At 47.6% G+C, this 24,966-nt stretch overlaps 1 protein-coding gene across 1 annotated transcript in view; it reads left to right on the top strand.

Annotated features, from left to right (window-relative positions):
* The window catches only part of LOC146796865 (extracellular calcium-sensing receptor-like), an 80,660-nt gene that overhangs the window by 42,177 nt on the left and 13,517 nt on the right, over window positions 1-24,966 (top strand). Inside the window, exons 4-5 of the mRNA XM_085631403.1 lie at window positions 21,362-22,198; window positions 22,477-22,704. Coding sequence (XP_085487529.1) covers window positions 21,362-22,198; window positions 22,477-22,704 — 1,065 coding nt within the window. The remainder of the gene's footprint in view (window positions 1-21,361; window positions 22,199-22,476; window positions 22,705-24,966) is intronic.

Genomic DNA, 24,966 nt, shown 5'->3' with positions numbered 1-24,966 from the left:
GGAAGGACAGTCAACAAATTCAATGCAATGGTGAAGAGGTGTGCCTTCATGGCTGGCCCCTTGACTGGCGTTTGGTAGGTGCTTTGCCACGAGATCCTCCCTTAGATTTCTTAGGACGGCCACTTGGTCTTTTGACAAGGGGGTGCCTCTGCTACGGTATCAGTGGGTTATGAGGAGACCCCCCTCGCAGGAGAGGATGTGGAACTGTCATTCAGCGGGTCACCAGAGGGAGGTGGCGGTGTTGGTTGGACCACAGGCCTGTCCATCAGAACCGCCACTAGCTGGCCCAGAAGGTCCACGATTTGGCCCATGCGGGTGTCTATGGACCGCAGCAGCAGGTAGAGCTCATGGGAATCTTCCTGAGCCTGGCCCGTTTGTCCCTAGGCCCGTTCATAGGCCCCAAGGACTCTGGTGATGTTGTCCAGGGCTTCGTTCCCAGTGTCTGGTTGGCTTTGACTCCCCCTTGTCCTCCCACCTGCTCTGCTGTCACGGACCTGTTGCCTCACCACTGTACGTACCCGCCTACTCTCCCTGCCCTCCTCAGTTGGTGGGGTGGGGTGGTCATCCTCTGGGGCAGGGAGAGTGTTGCAGGCAGCACTGGTTGTGGTGGTGGTGGTGGAAGCCGCACAGGTCATTACAGCAGGGGTCAGCGTCGTTGTTGTTGTTGCTGAGGTGGTGGTAGGGGGGGACGGTGGGATCCTGGGACCTGTTGCACCCTGACATGCCAGATGGGCCAGCTTCTTGCTTCGCATCCTCGAAATCCAGGGAGTCATCATCAGAGAGTCCATGTTCCGGGGGTGGAGACTGGTTCTGCAGGTTGGTGTTGTCATCCTCTACAGTAAGTTCTTGGTCACTAGTGGAACAGAGGGTAAATGGTCACTGACGACCTGCACCCCTGGAAGTTTGGTGTTTGATGTATCTTATTTACAGTTTATGCACGACACAGTTTCCTAGTTCTCACATTGTATGTCTGCACAATGATGTGCCTCATGACATGATGTGGAGGTACATACATTACTTGTCCATGGTGTGACATGTCAATGGATACCATGCCCCACAAGCAGATTTTGTGATTACGAGTACATGTTGTAATCTAACGACTAGCGGTACTATGACTTGATGTGAATCATCTTTGCTGATTACTCAGCCTGGCAGGCGTTACATCTGTGCATAAACTAGCCATTGCTATCTCATGCATACCTTTGTCATGTCCTGTGCTTTGCTTTATTTGTTCTACAGACCATGCTTGATTTGTTTTCATATGGTTCTTCAAGCTGTTCCCAATGAATCTTATAGATAGCATTCAGTGCTGTGCATCATTGTGACCTGAATTTCTTCAACATGTGATTTTTTGAGTCACACTTTGGTTTCTGGGAAAGTTACATACGCTTGGCTGTCTGCACACTGTAATTGGATAGTGGATCTGTGTCAATTTTGGTGGGATGTGAGTGTTGGTGTGGTCATGTGGCTCCATACTTTTTGAGAGAAATGGTGGGGTGCATGAACTGTCTACTTACCTGTTCTGTGGCACATTTGGAGGGCATTTCTGACACACCTTTCTGAGTGTGTGGTGGAGTGCTCCATCTTGCTGGGCTGTGGGACAGGGGGGCCTGCTGGGAGTTGGAGTGCTGGCCTCCCACACACACACACCCCACCCTGCTAAGATGGCTACCTACCTGTTAGGTGAAGGTGAACAATACAATGGCTGCCACATGTTTCTGGGTGGGAGGGAGTGCTCCATCCTGCTCAGGGGTGGGACAAGGGGGACTGATGGGATTTGTAGTGCTGGCCTCCTACACACACACACCCCTCCCTGTTAAGATGGCTACCTACCTGTTAGGTGAAGGTGAACAATAAAATGGCTGCCACAAGCTTCTGTTGGGGGAGTGCCCCATCCTGCCGAGCTGTGGGACATGGGGGCCTGTTTGGAGTTGTGGTGCTGGCTTCCCACCCACAAACACCCCTTCCTGGGAAGATGGCTACCTACCTGTTAGTTTGGTTGTCGTGATACAGTGGCTGCCACATGCTTCAAGGTCGGGGGGAGTGCTCCATCCTGCTAAGGGGTTGGACAAGGGGGACTGTTGGGAGCTGTAGTGCTGGCTCCCACTCACACACACCCCTCCCTGTTAAAATGGCTACCGACCTGTAAGTTTGATGTGAGCAAACAACTCGCTCTGTGAATTTGGCTACCTACCTGTAAGTTTGATGGGTGAGATTCAATGGCTGCCGCATGGTTGTGGGTGTCTGGAGTGCTCAATCCTGCTCAGGGGTGGGACAGGGGGCCTGGTGGTAGTTGTAGTGCTGGCTGCCTGTACACATACAACCCTGGGAATGTAGCTGGCTACCTTTGGGGTGAATCAGATGGGGTGAATGTTATATCTGTGAGACCTGTGTTTGGTATGGTGGTGCAGATGAATAGGATTGGGCCTAGGGGGTGTAGCTTTGTAGTTGTGCAAGACAGTACATGGCAGTGTAATGGTATACATTTGTTTGTACTTACCAGCCTGCACTCCCCCGGCTATTCCTGTGAGACTCTCTGGATGCCGTATGGCAAGCACCTTCTCCTCCCATGCAGTGAATGTTCTTGGTGGAATGGGAGGCCCACCGCCAGTCATCTGAGCCAGCTGATGGTTCTTGTTGTTCTTCTCTTTCACCGTCCTTTTCAGGTCATGCCACCGCTTCATGATTTCCTGCTTGGATCACGGGGTCGTCCCTACTGCATTGACCTTGTCGACTATCCTTTCCCACATTTGTGCTCTGGTGGCTAATGGCATCTGTTGGACCAGGGTACCAAACACTTGTGGTTCTACTCTGATTATCTCATCTACCATGACAGACTACTCACTCTCTACGGTGGTGGCTATGCAACAGCCATTCCGCTGGCTCACCCATTCATCACTGTTTGCCGTCACGGCGGTCGGAAATAGCAGCTAGTCCCGCTGTCACCTCGATGCAATCCTAATTTTCCGTGTGGTCACTCCACTGGGCTCGCTGTGGGTTTCCGCCGCAAATCCGACCACCGCGGTCATATTTCTGCCAGCTCCAACCGCTACCGTCGGTCTTTCGTGGCCTCGTTCAGCCACGGCCGGAATTATGTGGCGGTTGATCCTAATCGGACTGCCGGTTTTGCCACAGTACCAGCGGACGGTTGATTTCCGCTACCATGGCAGTCAGGGTGGTTTTCTGACTGCCATCCTAATAGACCCCATAGTTTAATTGAAGAAAATTACACTTAGCTTCCTCAACGCGACACAGCTTCAAACCCCTCAGAAATAACCCAAAACAACAGTAAGCGGTTACAAAATAGTACCTGTCAAACAAATATGGCTGGTTAAATAATGAAAAAGACAGAAATTAATTTAAAAACATGTAATACAGTAATAAATAAATTACTTATATGATTTCTAAAAATATTAAAATATTTTACTTTTATGTTAAAAAAAATGTAAATTGTTTTCTACTTTGGAAAAGTATAATATTAATTAATATAAAATATATTAATTATTATTACAATTATTTATTTCTACTATTTAAAATGCTATTCAAATAAATGTTATTTTTTTTCAAATATTGAATAAAAACCTCTTCAAAAAACATGTTTATATAACATGTAATAATTAATATTATTAATATTTCATACATTAATAATATTAATTAAAAATATATATTACATGTACAAAAATTGCTAACCACTGTGATTTTTTTTAAATAAATCTGTATTATCTTATATTGTTTAATTGTAACAAAATATGTATTGAATTATTAACTGTTAAACATGCAAAAACAAACTGTATCATTATATTGCTAAAAATGCTCTAAACCAAAATCACAAAAAATATTCTGTTACAAAATATAAATACCTGTATCCTAAAATATAACAAAGTAAAACATATGTATGTTCAAAAATATAATATATGTAAATAAGCATATATCCAAAATATTTTATGTTACAAAAATAAAAATGTGTATTTATTTTCTATTAATTTATTTGTATTAAATATTTTCCTAAAATGTATATTTTAATGCAATGTATTTTTTTAACTAATATGTATTATCAAAATCTATTGTTATAATTATTGTAATTGTAAATATAAAATAAAATATTATACATACACTGTACTACTACAGATTATAAAAATATTTTAAAGTCACAGACCTATAAAGATATATAATATAATATTTCTACACCAAATAGTATAAACTCAAGTAATGTGCTGTACACTACACATATACATTTTACTATTCCCACTCCAGTTAGTATTAAGGCAGGGAAGGTGCTGGACACTAAACATATATAATTTACTATTCCCACTTCAATTAATATATACTCAGGAAAGGTGCTGAACATTAAAAATATATAATGTACTATTTCCACTCCAGTTAGTATTAAGTAGGGGTGGGCGTCAAATTCCATTCCGCTCGCGGAATTTGCGATATTTTGACATTTTCGCGTTCCACGGAGAGCGCGAAAATGGCAACATTTCCGCGATTTGCAGGGTAGCGGAGATTTTTTTCATGTTCGCGCTTTGAAAATGCGTTCTCGCTAGCGCGATTGCCTTACGAGGATACCCGCGTTCGCCGATGAGTTTTCCGATCTGTTCGCGTGCTCCACGAGATGTTGATAGCCGGTCGTGCTATCCCGCAAGAGTTTGCGATCGCGATCACGTCATTCGCCTCACCATCAGACACCGCGAGAGTCTGAGATCGCGAACACATCATTTTCCACCACGAGAGAGAGTGTGAGGTCGCGAATACGTCAATCTCCACCGTTACAGAGAGCATGAGATTGCGAACACGCCATTTTGGACGCGCCATCGACATCCGGCGGAAGTGTGGTGAAGCTCGCGATTGCGAACACGCCAAATTTTCAATCTGGAGAAGAATATTATCTCTAGCAGCATAAAACCTTCTGTAAATGATGATTTGAATGAAAAAAACTACTCAGATTGACATTTGGCTGTCCTTTTTTGTGCAAGGAGTGCTTTTAAAAAAAAAAAACTTTTTGAGGGGAGAGGGAGGAAGTGCCACAGAGTCTCTACCTTCCTGTTCCTGTCCAGCAGGCTCCTCCCAGTGCTTTGTCCATCTCCTGTTCATTCTGCCTTTGGATTTTGAGCTGGAAGGATCACTCTTTGTGTCTGCTGCATCATTATCATTGGATTTGAGGACTTTTGAATTTGATATTTTACAAGTAAGTTGGTGTTGTGTCTGTTTGATTGGGGGTATTGCAGTTGCTGCAACTACAATTTTGGTACTTATCATTCTTTTTTTTTTAAATTGTTGTGGGCAGCCAGTAGGTCCAGAGCTAGTCATGGGTGGGTGCATGATGAAGCAACTGTTCCTTTGGTGTGTGTTGAATGTATTTCAAACATCATTTAGTGCATGGATGGCATTGGATTGAGTTGGAAAATGTGTTTTTTGGGGGGCATTTCTGTTTTTGGGTGGGTGTTAAAGAAATGCCTTTGCTGTATGTGTCTGGTGTGTTCGTGTGCATCCTGCAGACCTTGTTTTGCCCTGTGGATTTTCGTTTTTGCATTTTATTGCATTAAAAAGGCAAAGCAGTGTGGTTTAGCATGCATCCTTTGCCTGGCTTCTTTTATAGGCCTTTTGTCAGTTCATTGTTTCCCAGGCCTCCTGCTTGTTGCTTGTGATTTGTGAGTGTCCATGTGGCTGGTGGCCTTTTCTGGTGGGAGTTATTAGTGTACTGCTTTTAGCATATAGGCCTGCATGGTTTTCCTATTGGCTTACTGCTTCCACCCATCCCCTTTGCCAGCAGCAGCTCACTTCCATTACATTTGTATTTTGGTTGTTGTTCTTATTCTTTCCTATCTTTCCTGAGAGTGTAGTGTGTACACTGTACACAGTAAGTAGTAGACCATAGCCCTTGTTGCCAAAGTCTCACAAATGGCTACACTATGGGGCCGATTCCAATCCTGGAAAAAGGCTGTACGAATTGTTGTACGGAGCGTTTTCTCCGTAAGACTCATACCCGGTAAACTTTCCTTACAACTTAGGAGTACAATTCGTACAGAAAGCCTCTTTTCGCACGAATCGTACAAAAGACCGTACGGGTAAAAAAAAACAATGATTCCGATCCGGAACAGCCTGTACGCGACGTCCGGAAGTATTTAAGCAGCGGTTTCCGGCCCAGCAAGTACGATTCGTCCCTATGGCACTCCGTACGGCTCTTTTCTTACTGGAGCCAAAAACAGCCGGAAAGGCAGAGTCCTACGCGAACCGCTACGAAACGGAGCCCCAGTACGTGACGTACACGCCATGAACCCCATCGTACGTGTCATCCCGGTCCTCTTAGCCCACGACCTGGTGCACCGAAACCGACGCACACGCCGTAGAAGGTGAGAACAACACCCAAGGGCCAGGGTGGGGTGAGGGGCAGGAAACATACCCCATACCCAAAGCCAAACCTATAATATGGAGCCCATACATTACCACCAGGGTCTGGTCACTTGGGGGGGCGTGTCCAGCAACCCCTGGGTACCGCAACAACGGAAGTGGACGTGTACGGTGCGTTGCACACGTACCTGGACGGCACCAGTACAATAGTGATACGAGCCGTACACACGCAATGAATGCGGGGGTATGGTGCGTTTCAAACGTACCCGTACGGCACCAGTACAATTGTGATACGGGGCGTACACACGCAATGAATGCGTGGGTACGGTGCGTTTCACACGTACCCATACGGCACCAGTACAATAGTGATACGGGGCGTACACACGCAATGAATGCATGGGTACGGTGCGTTTCACACGTACCCGTACGGCATCAGTACAATAGTGATACGGGGCGTACACACGCAATGAATGCGGGGGTATGGTGCGTTTCACACGTACCCGTACGGCACCAGTACAATAGTGATACGGGACATACACACGCAATGAATGCGTGGGTACGGTGCGTTTCACACGTACCCGTACGGCACCAGTACAATAGTGATACGGGGCGTACACACGCAATGAATGCGGGGGTACGGTGCGTTTCACACGTACCCGTACGGCACCAGTACAATAGTGATACAGGGCGTACACACGCAATGAATGTGGGGGTATGGTGCGTTTCACACACTTACAAAGGTGATACGAGGCGTACACACACCAGGAATGGAGGGCTACGAGTCGCACAAGGATGTCAATCAAGTACTTGTCATTGCATACTTTCATGTGCAGGCCCTAGGTGTGTCAGCCAGTGATATTGCACAGGTCATCTCATCTAGTTGCACAATTGATGTGTGATGACCTGTGTACACATGTCATGTGTGATGGGGCACTATGTGGCACACATCACTTTGACACTTGCCACACGTGTGTCTGTAGTCCAACTGTGTCATGCACAGCAGCAGTGGGATGGCACAGTCATCACCACCCGCACCTGTCTCCTGATGCCAGGGAAAGGGACACTCTATCAACTGACATGTCACGATCAGCGTGCCCCTATGTGACTATGTCAGGTGTGTGTCATGTGTTCCCATGAGCTTGCTGTTAGTGTTCCGTCAACTGCATCTGCTGTTGGTGCATCCAACATGGGTCTGTGTGGAGATGGGCATGGCACACATCTACGCACACCATGCCACATGTGGAGTCCCACAGCTGTAGGGTCTGTGTGCATCGGACATCATATTTTCCCAGGCATACATGTCTGTGTCGTCTCAATGGCTGTGTTTTTTTGATGTCACGTGTACCCCTTCATCGCAATGTGTTTGATATGTACATTTGACATTCCATGTGACCTGTGCGTGTGCCTTGCAGTCAGCTGTCTGGATGAGATGACATCCTTCCAATACAGCTATGTGGATGTGTGTCACTCCGGTGATATCTCTGGCTGTTCACTCAGACTTGCCCCCAGCTCATTTCAGTGCATGTCATGTAGACTTGACAATCAACAGGTGTATCTGGCTTTTCGTAGGAGTGCCAGCAAGCTGGCATATGTGTCCTGGATGTATTGCACACACCAGACTCCATAGTTACCTGATGTGTAGTAGCAGTTTAGCATGTGCTATGTTCATTGACATTGATGTTGGCAGACTCTCAATCTTCATTATTCCTAACAATGTCCTGCAGGGTACCACCTGTCCCAAGACCAATTCCAGACTTGGCTGCCATGAGGGAACGTGCCTGCATCCGACGTTACAGATTCACTCGACAGTTGATTGAGAACTTGACTAACAAGCTGACACCACACCTCCAACCGCGACACAGGTATCCTACTGCGCTGACCCCCAAGATGAAGGTGATGGCAGCCCTACATTTTTTTGCTACAGGTATGTTTCAATTGACCATAGCTGATGTTGGTGGGATGTCACAGACAATGTTCAGCCGTGTCCTGCGTGATGTTTTGGCATCCATGTTGGAGCACCTTGATAAATTCATCAAATTTCCTACTCCTGAGGAGTTGACAGATGTCAAGGGTGATTTCTATGCCCTGGGAGGGATGCCCCATGTCATTGGGTACATTGATGGGACACATGTGGCTTTGGTACCACCAAAGGCACAGGAGCAAGCCTATTGCAACCGAAAACATTACCACTCAATAAATGCCCTTGTGGTGTGTCTTGCTAACATGCTGATTTCCCATGTCTGTGCACATTTTCCAGGATCAGCACACAATGCCTACATCATGAGGTGTAGCAGGGTGCCACAAATGATGCTGCGGCTGCACAACGAACGAGCATGTCTTGTTGGAGGGTATACTCTGTTTGTCCTGTGTGTTGCAGTATCTTTGGCTCTTACGGCATCTCCTGACCCACTTATTTACATGATGTTTCCATGTAGGGGACTCTGGATATCCCAACATGCCATGGCTACTGACACCTCTCCACAACACAAGAACAGCTGCAGATCACCAGTACAACAATGCACACGGGCAGACCAGGCGAGTGATTGAGAGGATGTTTGGCCTCCTGAAGAGCCGGTTCCGGTGCCTTGACAAGACAGGCGGGTCCCTCCCATATGCACCGGAGAAGGTCTGCAAAATCTTCATCATGTGCTGCATGCTGCACAACATGGCAGTTGAGAAGGCAGTGCCACTCATCCTGGATCCGGATGAGCAGGAACATCCACCCGTGGAGGATCAAGGGCTTGGTCACGAGGCAAATGATGATGAGGAGGAGGAGGATGATATCCGGAGTCAGCTCACACGCAACTTCTTCTCATAATGGTGAGTCACTGGGTATGAGTGTGCAAGCTTGTAGCATTGAGTGGCATGTGTTGCAATGTGTGTGTCCAGCTGACTGAATGCAAAGTGACTTTGATGTGTGTTCTGATGTGTCACTCGAGTGATGATGTCATGCCACACAGTTTTGCGGAGAGACTTTCTTTGAAATTTGCATGTGTCCAACATTGTTCATGTTTCGTAACTGACCATGTGTGTGGCGAAAATTGTTTTAGGTGACTTCTAGTGTGTCTGTCATTCCCAGGTTTTTGCGCCTGTTGTCTGCTCGTGTCATCTTTGACCTCCTGCTATTGCTCATGAGGACTGCAACGTGTGCTGAATCAGCGTTCCATGCACGGACATGTGGAAATGTCAGTTTGGGTAAGGATTGCAGCAAGGCTTTTTGGTGGTGGTACGGGTTGGGAATGTGTGGGTACTGCTTCTGTGCATGTTGTGGTACCATGCATACATGTCTTCTCACCATGGAGCATATAACATGTAGCATCACTCCCATGACATGATAGTCACCCTTCTTGACAGTCATCTGTAGTGGAGTGTGGAGTCTGATGAAGGCATCAATGTGTGTAAACCTTGCCTCTGAAACATTGCGGATGCTATGGGTGGACATAGTGTGGGACATCACAACAACAGGCTCTATGGGGAATTGCAGCCTTTGCGTGTGCAGCAGGATGTGTTTGGCTCATCCCCTTAACTTGTGTGCCAGTTCATTGGGATTTACAACATCCGTGTTGTGAAGGGGGGGTCCAGCGTATGTCCACATGTTATGTCAACTGACCTGTGAGTCTGTTCATATGGATGCATTTCCCTTTGTGTGAGTTTGTGTAATAAAGGTGTTCACAATCCAAAGTGCCTCATCTCTGTCACTGCAGATCTCTTGCCAGTTTGCATGCGTCATCTATGGCACAATTGTCAAAGATTGAGCATATGAGTGTATGTGTACTTCGGCAACATGCATGCAGTTCTTCATGGCTAATAATCTCTATTGTGCATGAAGTACCTGGTTGTGTATGTATTTGTGCAGGTTGCTCCCCACAACAGGATGTCAAAGCCTGCTGACGGTATGTCTCCTGTGCGCAGCTCGGCATTTTGTTGCCTGATCCTGTGGCCGTCATCTTTGGTGATTGTTCATCCATTTTCTCGGAGTGACCCATGAGTAACCTGACACTCCTTCCTTTACATACACATGCTGCACTGTGCCTTTCTGACCTCCTTGTCTTTGTGTGCTACTTTTTGCCTAGTTTCTCACCCCTTCCGCCTGCTGCTGCCTCACCTGCGGCACCACCCCACCGAGTTCCCTGATTCTGCAACCCAAACGCCTCCAAAACGCTCCTCCCTTCCCCCCTCCACCCATTCTTAATGCAGCCAGCAGCTTGTCTTTGCCACTGTTGCGCCAACGCCGTGCCAAAGGCAGGACCGTCGGCGCCTGCAACGTGCACAGTGCACGACCCTCTGGTCCTTGCATGACCCACGTCACACAACAGGCTCATGCTGCAGCCACCCTCCAAGCAATGTCCACCAGACAATCAACCGCCTGCTATCAGGCAACCCCTAAGCACACACACGACACCTTCGCTTGCTGAGTGTGCAACTCCAACTGCCTACACAGCGCTACCCCGCCTACCAGACCCTGTCAGAACAACCAGGTCATGTGCCTCCTACTCCACACCCGCTCCGTACACCAGCACGCCATTGGACTCTGTTACCTTCTCAACACAACAGCCCCACACATCACCTTCATGACAGTAACCTGGATAAAAGCATCCTCAGCACACAACATCTTCATTGCCATCTCAGACGGATACAAGATCACCCGCAGGGACGGCACCAACAATCCCGGAGGATGAATTGCAATTTATTCACAAGTACACCCTCAGAGTCACAAATCCGGTTTCACACCAACCCCCTGGCAACCCTCAGAGTAACACTCATCTACAGATCTCTAGGCCTACATCCACAATTCCGCTAAGCCATCAACACGTACATATGCACGCACGCCCTCACCTCCACAGGCTACATGTGGCTGGGGGCCAGTAAATTCTGGCTGGAGGAGAACCACACCACCATCCATAATTGGTCCATCAACATTTGCATCCACGTCTCCGACAAGCAACACACTGCCCCACACCCCGCTACCGATCCACCAAAGATGCTTGATGTAAGTCACCACAGACAAGCTGTGTGGGACACTCGAACCAACACCACCGCCACACCCTGCAACCTCACACACTGGATCAGCAACGGATCCAACAATCTTGCCACATTGACAGACTTTCCTGTGCAGCACAACAACAGTTAAGCCACCTGGGACAAGGCAGAGCTACTGGACTCATACAGATCTAGCCGGACTCTTGTGCAAACCTTGCAACAGAAAGAACCATCAGTTACCTTACAGCCCTGGAAAACGCCACACACAGCCATCACCATATCATCTGCAAGGACAAGTGGAGATCCTTCAGATAGGGCCCGAGGCACCAACACACACGACATCAAGGAGATCCTCAGCATTGTGAGTGAACTGACAGCAGCTCTCCATCCAAAAGACACCCCACCCTTGCAAGGCAGGGCAGATCCCTTGCAACTTTCTACCACTGCAAGCTGATGGACATACACGACAGCCTTGGCACACAGAGGCAGACAGCACTAATATCCGCGGGACAAACCCCCCTCACGTTCTGGACTTCCGTCAGCAGCAAAGACACCACCTGGCTCATGTACACCATCCACTCTGGCTCTCCATCAGGCCCCTTCCCACACAACATCTCAACCACATCATTCCCCATCCTTGAAGCCCACGTCCAGCACGTCATGATATCTCCTTTGAGTTTGCCACATTCCATGGGAGCTGGAGGCATGCAGAGACCCAGGCCCTTCTTAAACAACGGACAGCAGTACCGCAGGATCTCCTGGAACATCACCCAGCTTCCCTACCCAGCAAATGTCATCAAGAAGACACTCAATGAGCAACTGACAAACTTCCTCCATGCAAACAGCTCCAGGCAACCGGCACCAGACCATCTTCCACAGTAATCACACCACTGCAACCGTCATCATTGCCACCACCAACGACAACTTTGCCCTGCTCAACAATGGTGAGACCACCCCCCTTGACCTCTCAATGGCATTCTACACCATGTGCTACCACACTATCAGCTCACACATCTCCAACACTGGTATCCAGAGGATGGCCCAGGATTAAATCACCAAGTAGCTCACCAGCAAGGCCCAGGGAGTCGGCCTCCACCCTTCAGCATGTAGTACACTGGGGTCATCTGGCCCATGCCCCAGGGCTCATCTCTCAGTGTGACGATCATCAATGTCTCCATGACCCCCCTCTCCACCATCACATGCGCACACGACCTCATCATCATCTCGTATGCAATTGACACCCAGCTGCTCCTCACCCTCACCAAAGACCCAGCCATTGCCAGATCCAACCTTCAAGAAGGCATGAGGTCCGTTGATGAATGGCTGAACATCAGCCACCTGAGGCTCTACTTGGACAGGACTGAGGTCATCATCTGAGGATTGTCCCCTTACGGCTGGGTCAACACCTTGTGTCCCACCGGCCTGGGCACCGCACCAGCACCCAGTGTCCACGCAAGCAAGCTGGTGTTCATCATGGACTCCTTGCTCACAATTACCATGCAACTCAACACCATCTGTACCTCATGCTGCAACACCCTCCGCATGTTGCAAATGATCCACAGATAGATCCACTCCAAGGCAAGACAGACTGTCCCCCAGGTCCACGACACCAGCCGGGTCAACTACAGCACCGCCCTCAATGAAGAACAACAGCCAAACTCCAGGAGAACTTGTCCACATCCAGGGTGCATCCGCACACCTCAACTTCAACATCCCCCACCCCAGCCACATCACCGTCCACCTGAGATAGCTACAATGGCTCACTGTCTGCTGCAGGATCACCTTCAGACTCCTCACCCACACTCAGGAGGCAGTCCCCAACCCCAGACCCAAAACCGACCTTGGACGTCTGTCATCCAACACCCAACTCCGTGCAGCCAACCTTGCCCTGGCCACCATTCATCACATCCACAGAACAACTGCATGCAGGAGATAGTTCTCCCACCTCGCCAAACAGACCTGGGACTCCCTCCTCGGGCACCTCCACATGACCCATGACCTCTACGCCTTCATGATACTCTTCCAAATTGGTCTGTCCGAGCAGTATTGCAAGCCCCCCCTCAGCAGCTTGAGGCCATCACGGGTGAGTATTGGGCTCCATGTCTGTATTTGATGATACATTGTGACCCATGTGTGTCCTCGACCAGACTCAGATCCCAGTGTATGGATGGCTGGAGTTAATTCCACACTCAGGCATACATTGACATATCCCCACACGTATGTTGTGGACTCATTCTAAATGACTGCAACATCAAATTTAAATTGTTTTTTCTTATTATAGGTCTGGGGCGTAATTTGTGGAAAAATAAAAGGTGCAATACAGGGACCATAGAATCCAAAGTTCCCAGGGGGAGATGGGATCCTTGGCATTTGAAAGCAGCAGAGTCCAGACCACAGTGTTTGGCATCATTGGTCAGACTGTGACCAGCAAGTCCATGTGGCAGAGAATGTCAGTCAATGAGGTGATGCTGTTGCACATGAAGGCCAGGTGCCAGGCCAGGTAACCTGGGAGATGTGGATGGCCCGCTGCCTCTCACGGTCTTTTCCGTGGATGACCCACCTTCCTCGGGGGACCCTCAGATGCAGGCCTTGACGATGCTTGGGACGCTCCGTCGGACAAATCCTCCTCCTCCTCCTCCCTCCCTGTGGCTGGTGGTGGTCTTCGCCTGGTGGCACAGGGAGGGTTGCCCATGTTGTCGGCGATCCGACGGAGTGAATGGCTTATGTCCCTTTGCACCGCCAGGAGCTCAGCCAGTCTTGCCTCCATCCGTCCTTGGTGTTCTTGTTGACTGGCGTGTTGCTTGGCCTGCTGGTTCTTCATCTCTGTGAGGGTCCCCTTTATCTCTGTGAGGGTCCCCACTACCTGGCTGATCTCCCTGGTGTCACGCCGGTATGCCTCCATGATGTTGTGTATGTGTGACATACCGGTCCCCTCAGCTGGCTGGTCAGGTTCTCGCCTCTGCCTGCCTCCACTCCCACCACCCCTGCCCACAGGAGCATGGCCTGCCGTTGTGGGCACATCGGGTCTACGGGACCCCTGAGGGATGGCAGTGGTGGTGTTGTCTTCCTCCTCCTGGTTGGCCGGCGAACCTTGTCCCTCCTGGTCAGACTGGCTCAGTTGTTCACTGCGGGCAGGGCTCCTCGGTGTCTCCTGGGATGTGGCAGGAATGGGGGTGGTGGTTGGCACAGATGTTCCTGAACCAGGTGCTGCAGGGGCTTGGACACCAGAGGGTCCAGGTCAGTCGGTGTCATCCACGGAGTGTTGAGAGGCGTCGCTGCTGGTGGGATCAGGTTCCTCCCGAGCCTGGGACTGTGATTCTGCACCCCCATTGTTGGGGGGAGATTCCTCACGTTGCCCTGTGTGTGTGAGACAGACAATGTTAATCATGTTTCATGCAACATCCATGTTTCATACATATTCTAGTTGGCACTGTTCCTCCAGGTAGTTGTATGTGCCTAGCATTCTCCTCAATGTTCACTTGTGGATGGGTATGTTGCGGGGGACAGGTTGATATGTGTTCCTGATTCTTTGACTTGTTGATTTTTGGCTTGGATGCTTCTTTGGCTATGTATTGGTCTTGTTGTGTTACATGTCCATTGTGACAGTAGGTAAATCCATTGCCTGTCCCGGGGGTGTCTGCTTGTGTAAGGGGTGTGTGTGACAGGGCCTGCTGGTGGGTGTAGTGTGATTTGGCACTGGGGCTCCCAGGTGATGTAGCTGTCCCCCCATGGAGCATGCTGCCATGACAGTGAGTGTGAGTTCCTGTCCTAGATATCTGACCTTGTTGTCTTGGTGTTTGTGTTTGCACTGGTCACAGGAGGGCCTTGTGCTGCCTACACCAGGGCCCAGTGTTAGCTATCTTGTCAGTACTTTCACAGTCCCTGTGCATTGAGCATGGTGCATGGGTATGTACCTGGGCCATATGGGATGAGGGCAATTGAGTCTGATTTGGAGTTCAACAATGCATTTTGTGACACCCACCCTCCCAGCATACTGGACATCCATTCTTGGGTTAGTGCTTCATGTAGCATGGGACATAGCATGGCCTTGCTTTCTCAATGGGGCATACACATGTTAGTGGCATTAGCGTTGTTTTTGACTATGGTTCTGGCCGGTGAGGGCTTGGGGGTAGTTGCGTGCATTTTGTGTAGTTGGCGTGTGGATGCCATTACCCCCATGTTACATAAGTTGTTTGTGTACACACCAGGCTCTGGAAGTCCTTGAAGTCCATGTACTCCCACCCGCGGAAACAGGGCCATCCCCTTCTCCTCCCAGGGATGGAAATGTACTGGTCTGCGGGGCCCACCACCTCCAGTGATGTTGCTCTGGGCGTAGTCGTCATTCATTTTTCGCTTGACTGACCTCCGCAGATCGTACCACCTGGCTTGGCATTCATTCCTGGTCCTTCTGATGGGTGCAACAGCATTCACCCTATCGACGATCCTCTGCCACAGGCGTGATTTTTCGGCTATGCTGGTCTGTCTGACCAATGTTCCAAACAGCTGTGGCTCGACTTTGATGACTTCATTGACAAGGATCTCCAGCTTCTCCCTTGTGAACTTTGGATTCTTGTCCGTGGGCATGGTGTGGGGTGAGGGTGTGGATGGTTGTGGGTGTGTGGGTCTGAATGTGAAGTTGTGGGTCTGAATGTGAAGAGGGGTATGTGTGAAGGAGGTTGTGTGAAGGTGTATATGTTAAGGTGGATGGGTGCAGTTGTTGGTGTGTGCTCTCTAGCTGCAGTGAGTCTGTTGCAAAGGCTCATGGTTTGTGTGTGTGGGCCCTTTTTATTGGTCCATTTGTGGGTGGGGCTCAGTTTGAATTTTTGGTGGGTGTGTTACAAGGGGTGGTTGTGAGTTTGCCCCGCTGTTTGCCTGTTTGGATGTGGCCAGGCCAGTCATTTCCATGTTTTGTGCACTGTAGACGTGTTTTGTGGTGTTGTGCGAGTCGAATAGACCCTCCTTGTGCTGTTTTACAGTGTCCGTGGTTCAGTACGACTCGTTTCGTTGTATTAGCTTCTGTTTTTTTGTGTGTCCGACTAGTCATACGTGACGTTCTCCGCGGTACGAGTCATACTCCGACTTTTTCCCAGGGGTACGAGTCGTACAGGCATATACCCCCCATGCATTGTGTATGTACGGTGCGTATCCCCAACATTGTGTATGTACGGTGCGTACCCCCAACATTGCGTATGTACGGTGCATACCCCCAACATTTCGTATGTACGGTGCGTACCCCCAACATTGCGTATGTACGGTGCGTACCCCCAACATTACATAAGTACGGTGCATACATACGCAATGTTTTTGTAAGGTGCGTACATATACATATGTCATATACATATGTCATTCCCCGTGTACGGGACGTTTTCCGTACGATTCGTAAATCGGAAAGCCGGTCCGGATCGTACTTGTACGGTCGGACAGTATTTTTACGATTCGTACGGAAAAGTGTCCGTGTATGTCTCGTACAACTTTTCACGATCACATTCGTACGGATCGGGCCGATCCGTATGTATTTTTCCCGTACCAATCGAACATCATGGGACGGATACGAGTCGTACGGAAAAAAAAAATACAGGATCGGAATTGATCCCCTTGTGTATGCCAATGAAGGGGGTAACATAGGTATCCCCCAAGTGCAGCCCACCACTCCCCTACCCCCGCGGGCACACAACGGGCCCCCAGAGGTTTCACCGTATGCCTTTCCATGGCAGAGTCTCCACCATGGAAAGACATTCCACCGCAGGCATACTAGCCACCATCATGTGGCCCTTTTCCGCCCGGCCGGTAATCTGGCCGGAGGAAAAGCAGCGGATGGACTTCCCGCCCGCCGCGGTGCCCCTCACCATGCTAATATGGGGGGGTAAATCAGGGACATTTGGCGGGAGGATCGCCACCGCCGACCCAGCCGTGGCGATCCACCCGATATCATAATGGGCCCCTAGGTTAGCAGTGGTGTAGGGTGGGAAGTTTTGAGCGCCAAGATACTCCCTGGAGTGATAGCAGCGCTATAGAAGTGGATTTTACATTACATTACATTACATTAAGTAATACTTAATTAACAATTACTTATCAATTGTGAAATAAATATTTAATTTATTTTAAATATGTAAGTTATGGAATTGTTATTTTTTAAGTATAATTTAGGTGGGGCTGCTAGGTTTGTAGGGGTACAGGGTGGGAAACTGATTGAGTAAAATTTCAATAACAATTATTTATTAATAGATCATCACTTTAGTGATGATTAATAATTATGTACATTGATTAATTGTTATTTTTTAATATATGTATTTTTTGTTAATTATTATTTATTAAAAGTTTAATATTTTTCTAAATTTATAGGGTTATTCATATATGTAATGTGTGTTAAGTGAAGTATTTTCCTTACTCTTGCTTAGACTTTGGCATATGTCGTGCTGTACGAGGAACCTAATAAGGTAGAACAAGGAATCACTTTTCCGACCAGGGAGAAATTCGTACAACAAAGGGGCTGATTCTGATCCGGGTCGGAAAGCTCTCCGACCGAGCCGGATCCGGAGGGTTTTCCGACGAGCTGGAGTCCTGCAGTCCGGCCGAGCGAGTACGTTGCGGCCGTATGCTGCCGGACTCGGTTCGGTCGGACAACCATAGAAGTCAATGGGAGCCGGTCGTACGACGCGTACATGGGCTCCCATTGACTGAATGGGTACGTCTCGCACAAGGGCACCCCCTACAATGGGTGCTCGTTGGTGCCATTTGCACCGTACATGCCTGTGTTGGGGGGACCCTTGGGTCTCCCCCTGTGTCTGACTCATAGGGCTGCGGGTGTCAGGGGGTCCGACGCGGATCCCCAAAGGCAACTTCCCGGACGTTTTGCGAGCCAGAGGTTCCGGCTCACACCGGCTGTCCGACACGTGCATCATACTGGCTCGGTCGTAAATCGCATCCATTGCACTCCACGGTTAGCTTACGGCCGAGACGTGCGGAGCGGTTCGGACATTGAAACGACTCGGTCGGTGAATTTCACATAGCTCGCATCGTACTTGCTCGCTCGTACAGCTGTACGAGTCAGGCGGAAAACACGCGTACGGCTCGTAGTTTTTTCGGCCGGATCACGTTCGGTGCCCTTCCGACCCGGATCGGAATCGGCCCCAGAATAGGGCCTCTAAAAAAGCTGAAGCTTCCAAGTCTGTCTCTAAGACTACTCATGTTGCACTGGTTGTGATCTCATCATCAACAGTCTTAGGGAGAAGTGCACAGAATGGCATACCTGTAAATGTTAAAAAAAGTGGAGAGGAGGTATAAAGTGCTGCAGAGGAATCCTTCCTGTTTGTAAATCAGTTACCATCCCACCGTGGGGGTTGATAACTCATCACTTGTTTGTGACTGCAGTTGCAATCACAAACAATTGCTACGTTTCTATCTAAACTGCAAATAGGAGAGGGACTCCTCTTTCAAGAGCCATCCTCTTCGTAATTCTCTAACGATTGGAAAAGCCGTTTTAGAAGTTGAAAATAAATCTTCTGAATTATAAAGGGGCTTTTTACATTATGGAAAGCCCTTTTGAGGATACACACCCTGCAACTTTGCGAATCACAGGTTTTGCTACCACAAAAGAGCTTTGCACATTGGTCTGTTCCCATTTTGAGAACCAAAACATTTATCATTTTTCATGTTGAATGATAGAAATTTTAGAACAGTTGCTCTTTTTGTACGGTTGTAAAATAAATGTAGTATGAAGTTCACTATTGTGCACTACCAAGAGAAGCCATTAACGAACAGCTGTAGTATATGTAGTCAAACAATGTATGTATTTTAAAAAATTGTTGTTTCCATCCCGTATTTGTTTAGAATTGTTTGTTCCCATGTCATGCTGGTATCACCTTTTTGTATTTGTTAGATTTTCCTTTTCCTTGAAGTAACTAGATTCTCTGATACACTTGATTATACAGACTTTCATTACATACACGTGCTTCGCCCTTTGCTAGCACAGTAGAGGCTTTTGCAAGGTAAATAAACTGAAAAATTAACCAGCAAGTATGCAAGACTTCAAATCATAGTTTTTAATTTTCTTAGTTCATATACAGTGAAGGAAAAATAAAAACTCGTAAAGAGATTCATTTGTACAATCAGAGCTGGTATATATGAAATTATAGAGGAGTAACAGTGAATTACAGGGATGTTTTTCACTGAGGGGGTTCTAAGTGGCATCAAACAGACAATAAGAGTGAAACTCGAGTTGTCTAAGAAATCACTCCGCACCCGGCAGTGAAAAGCATCTCAGTAATTCACTTGTTATCCATCTATAATTTAATATTATGTATGCACCCCCAAAAATCATCTGCCCTTGCTTTCAACTGTATGTGGCGCAGATGAGTAATGTTGGAGTCTTATATAACATGGCCTCTCTGGCCTCACCCAAATGGGAAAGATTATCTTACCTCCCACCCTTAAGCAATCCCCACCGCCTTCCCTGCCTTTCTTCCACCTCCTGCATGTGTGGTGTCTGCTCTCTTTGATGACAGGCCCTCAGAGAGCCCTGTCTGCCTCGCCTGGAATGCCTTTATGATATTGCAATCATGGGTAAAGTGTGTTGTTTAGTTGTGGGTGATAAATTCCATTCACCAGCAGAGTTGGCTGAGTTTTAGCCACTCCGTGTTGCACATGTAATTTCGAGTTCCATCCAAATTATGCATGGCTCGCCAATGGTAAGTTGGAATGCACAAGCGAGAATTGGCATCCCCTAGTATGTTTTTCAGGTACTAGAAGGGCACGGGCGAGTTTTCCCAATGCGGGTGGTCACGACCGTTTGTGTTGAGAATGTTGCCGCTTGAGTAGAAAATCCACTTGAGCAGCAGCAGAACCAACTCAAAGTGTGGCACGGTGTGGAGCGCCCCATGGTGCTGGCGCTAAACATCAGTGTGAACAGTGCCAATTTTGGACCATTCGCCGACCTCTACAGAATCTCGCAAAGCTTTAATGTTAAACTCCGCAAGTTCTGCCCATGACTAGTTTTGTTATCAACTGTTGCTACATCATACCAGTGAGTTTCCAGGTTGAATTCCGGTGCGAATGATGGAGGTTTCCTACAGAAGCCAGCTATAACAAAGTAAAACATGTTGGAACTAAAAGGAAAATTCATACGTCGAATATTTTTTTAGAACCACAGAAAATATGACCTCAGACAATATAATGTAGTTTCAACATTCTTCCAGAATCCCCTCTCCCATTAAATCAACCTTCAGAACTCTCTTAAGTGATTATTTGCACTGTGAAATTAGCTTCCGTTTCGGTAGATCTCAAAATCAGTGGTGCAAGTTAGGGCTGCATTGTATGACCTTTAGACAGTGGTGGCCACCATAGGTAAGAGCGGTAGGCAGTGGGGCGGGGCAGGTTGGGGGTCGGGGAACTCGACATACAAAGGGATAAGTTAACTTAAAAAAAATAAAATAAAACCACTCACCTTGCGCTCTCAGCATCGCCGACTTGGTATATGCACTTTTACTTGTCAGTTTCAAACAGAAAATATATCATTGTTTATATCCTACAGTCATACAACTATAGCTTGGCAGGCACAAGCAGCACTTACTTACACACATGATGCTAGTCACCTGATGTGTAAGAGGCATGCAATCTAAGGCCAAGTGGGTAAGTAACTGATGTACTGGAGGCACAAGGGTTGCTGCTTGGCATGTATTTCTGCTCTGGTGACACATGTGCTGCAAAGAGAGATGATTAGACAAGGTGACATGAGGAGAAGAGTGAGATAGACATGGAAATATGAAACAGGACATGGAGAGATGGGTAGCATAATAGTAACAGGTGCTGAATGCTGCCCAAATGCTTGTGTGAAATACTAGGTGAAAACATACAAAAATCCCAAATTCCACCTGTTTCAGAAAATGGTGCAATCCGGAGTAGATCTGAACCTACAGGAAAAAATTAATGTCCTCTGGTATAGGAAATCTGAGGGGGGGAACAACAAAATCCGCCAGATTTTGTCATGGAGCCCTAAGCACTTGAATATAATTAAGTATTTTCTTCTCAACAGATTAGCTATGCTGCAACACTCCCCATCCTAAGTGACAAAAGCCAATTCCCATCATTCCTGCGGACAGTGACAAGTTCTTCCTTGCAGCCAGATGCTTTAGTAAGACTACTTGTCCACTTTGGATGGACATGGATTGGGATTCTGGCCTCCAACAATGATCTGAGTCTCCAAGGCAGTCAGATGCTCAAGGAAGCAGCTGCTTTGAATGGGATCTGTGTTGAATTCTTCGAAACTCTTCCCACACAACCCAGCATTGGCACCTTAGCCCATGTCACTGACACTGTAAAAATATCTACTGCCAAGGTGATTGTGTGCTACTCTTTTTCAATTCATATTACTCCACTTCTGAACATTCTGTCTGGAGAAGGAGTATTGGGGAAAATTTGGATTGGGGTTACCAGTTGGATTCCATCAATAGTCTTCTCCCGGAGGGACTTGTGGCAAACATTGAATGGCACACTGGGGCTCGCGGTCTACAGTGGAGACATCCCTGGGCTCAAAGAATTCCTCCACAGCATCCACCCTTTAAAGGACCCCAATGACATTTTCATAAAGGGATTCTGGGAGCAAGCCTTCAATTGCAAAGGGATGAATGTAGTAAATGAATCCCTTGTTGGGAATGTGACAGTTGATAGGAAACCCTGCAGCGGATCAGAAAAGCTGGAGGGTCTTGATGCTGCGATTTACGATGTGAATAACTTCAGGTTTCCTTATTCTGCATACAGGGCCATCTATGCTATGGCTCTGGCACTGCATGATCTGATCAACTGCAAAGACCAGGAAGGCCCCTTCACCAATGGGTCATGTGCAGATCCTAAGATTTTACCACCATGGCAGGTAAGGACACAGACATATTGTATTCATCTTTCCAAACTATCTTAGCAAAATCTCCCATTTGCAGTACATGTATAAGATAAGCACCCTTAGTTTAGCAATTTAACAATTACATCGAGTCACTGAATGATGCACAAAGTGGTCTCTCTGTCTTTCACAATTAAGTGTCCCCCTCCTCCGGCATTTCATGGCAGCCTCAACACAGACCATAGTCCATAGCATGTTCTTTTTATTATCTTCCATTTTTTTCAAAAATATCAAAATATATGTTTTATATGCAGATGTTGCACTACGTCAAGAATGTTTGCATGAGCAGCTCTGAAGGCAGTAAGTTGTTTTTTAATTCGTATGGAGACTCCCAGCAATTCTATGATTTATTATACTGGCATGTGACATCAAATGAGAGCAGCAGTTTTGTGAAAGTGGGAACCTACGATGCCAGTACTTCTCCACATCCTAAACTGGTCATTAACAAGAGTGCCATCTTATGGGGTGGAAATGACAGTCAGGTGAGAATGACTTTATCTATACATCTCTTGATGAATAACAAAGCCACTAGAGTTATAGCTATGTTTTAAATTGGATATTCTGCACAAAGCACTTTGGGGGATATTATGAAGGACTGCCAAAAACTATCACCATGGCAAATTATCGGCAGTTTTGTTAACGCCGCCTAACCTTGAAATCTATTGCAATATTAGTGCACTAATATCGAGCAGACGCTATATGGTAATAGAACCAGGGTTAGGTGGTGAAAAGTCCCAAAAACCTTATCGCGATGACGATAGTGAAACCTGCGTTATCCGGCGATACCTGGCAATCGCCACATTAGCGCCACAAAAGTGCCATCCTCACTCCATGCAATATTGCACTGTGGAAATTCCCCTCTGTGTCTAAGATACCTTCAAGCAAGACTGTCTGCCAAAGACAGGGCTCAGGCATGCAGCTGAGAAGACAAACAGGGACCCTGTGAGGCTCACATTGTCTCTGCCTCTTACTCCTCCCAGGTCTCATCCCTTGGTCACAGTGCTTCTCTACCTCCTCCTGCCACTGAAGAGCTTGTGTTCCTTTTTCTCCTTCTGCTCGTCCAATCCCTTTCTTCTAAATTGTGCTCCAACAGATAATGCTGGTGAATTCCTCTTTGCCTCCTGTGTCAGGGCTACTCTTGCCAGTCTGCCTCCCTGCGCTCTATGGTCCATGAGTCTCCCCTTATTGGCTAATCCCTGTGATCTGTGCCGCCTGTGCTCTCCCCCACACCCCGTTCCGCCGCCTGTGCCCTCTTCCCACCATCAATGCTGCAGCCTTCATCTACACGCTCACATTTACCAACTGCATATCCCTCCATCATTTGTATAAGGTTTGATACAAAGCGAACTAGACCCATGTGGGGTTAGATATGAAACCAGACAAGTCATGTATAGTACAGAAACACTCAAGTACAAAATAAACCATGAGAATACCATTAGGAAACATTAAAATGCAAAATGTACAGGTGAATAAATTATGGATGGAGGTACAAACGGCTGCGAAGAGGAGTGCAGTTTGCAATATACATATCTACGCATGCAGTAACTTGCATCACTTGGCCTTGTGGTATAGCTGGACCAAACAAGGCCATCATCAGTGTGCAGGAGAGAAGTGGAAGCAGCATCAATCTAGTAAGCACACTTTATCTGAAGTATATTTTTGATTTGTTATTAGAAAGTCAGTGATATCCATGTATATCTCATATTCTATAAATATTTGCTGTTGAATTTGGTGGCTCCACTTTAATTTCTTTCAAAGACGTCATGATTTTGGTATACCTCATGAAGTAATGACTTTGACTAGAGCAAGGGATGAAGAAGTAATGTCCTGATTACTTAATGGTAATCCTCATTAATCTTAGTACTCTTGTGCTTGTCTCAGTCATCACACCCCACCCACCTCCCTCACTATTGAGGCCTTTGACAGATGTTTGGTAGAGACAGTAGGATACTAGCAATGCCAATGCTCTTACAGCATCCATATAATAGTGGACAGGGCTTTGACTATGAGCATTTCATAAAGTTTTCCTGTCTCTGGAGGTGGAATCCACCTCATAAAGAAATGACTGGAACAAGGATAAGCAGAACTGAGAGTATTGAAGATTACTAGTAAGTACGTGTGGGCATTCCTGTGAGTGGGAAATAGACATAAAATACAATAACATGCAGAATGTAGCAGACAGGGCCAAGTGCAGCACACATCAACAAGCCTTGCAAGTCAGCCAACATCCAGGATGACCAGGATGAGAGCCATGATGCCTCGCTGGACCTTCGTCTGGATCTGTGATACCTCGCTGGACCTGCGTCTGGAGCCTGGAGTGGGATGTGGAGGATCTGTGGAGTTGATGATCCGTGGCAGTAAACATTGATGCGCAACAATCACCCATACCTGGTGGTGAAGTCCGGCAGGACGCTTGGAGACACATTGTTGACCTGTGTGAGAAGACCACCTTGCGACCCTTGGAGCTGGTAATAGTAGAGGCGCGCATGCGCACCAACATGGTGAGGTACACATCGTATATTACGATCCAACACTGCACCGGGTTGCACGGAGGGGATTAACAATGGTGTCTGCCGTCTCCCTGTATCACTGGCCGGATGATGTTGGGCTGGCCGTATGCTGTGGAGGGTAAGGCCCATGTGCTATGCCGAACTTGTGTTGCATGAACGCTGCAACGTCACTCCTGAGGGGACTCTGCTGCATCCACTGCATCTGTAGGCACATCAGAGGACTAGCCGGCAATT

This window comes from Triturus cristatus, chromosome 10 (genome assembly GCF_964204655.1).
Source record: "Triturus cristatus chromosome 10, aTriCri1.1, whole genome shotgun sequence".
Lineage (NCBI taxonomy): Eukaryota > Metazoa > Chordata > Amphibia > Caudata > Salamandridae > Triturus > Triturus cristatus.
This window is presented reverse-complemented; position numbering and strand designations above follow the sequence as displayed.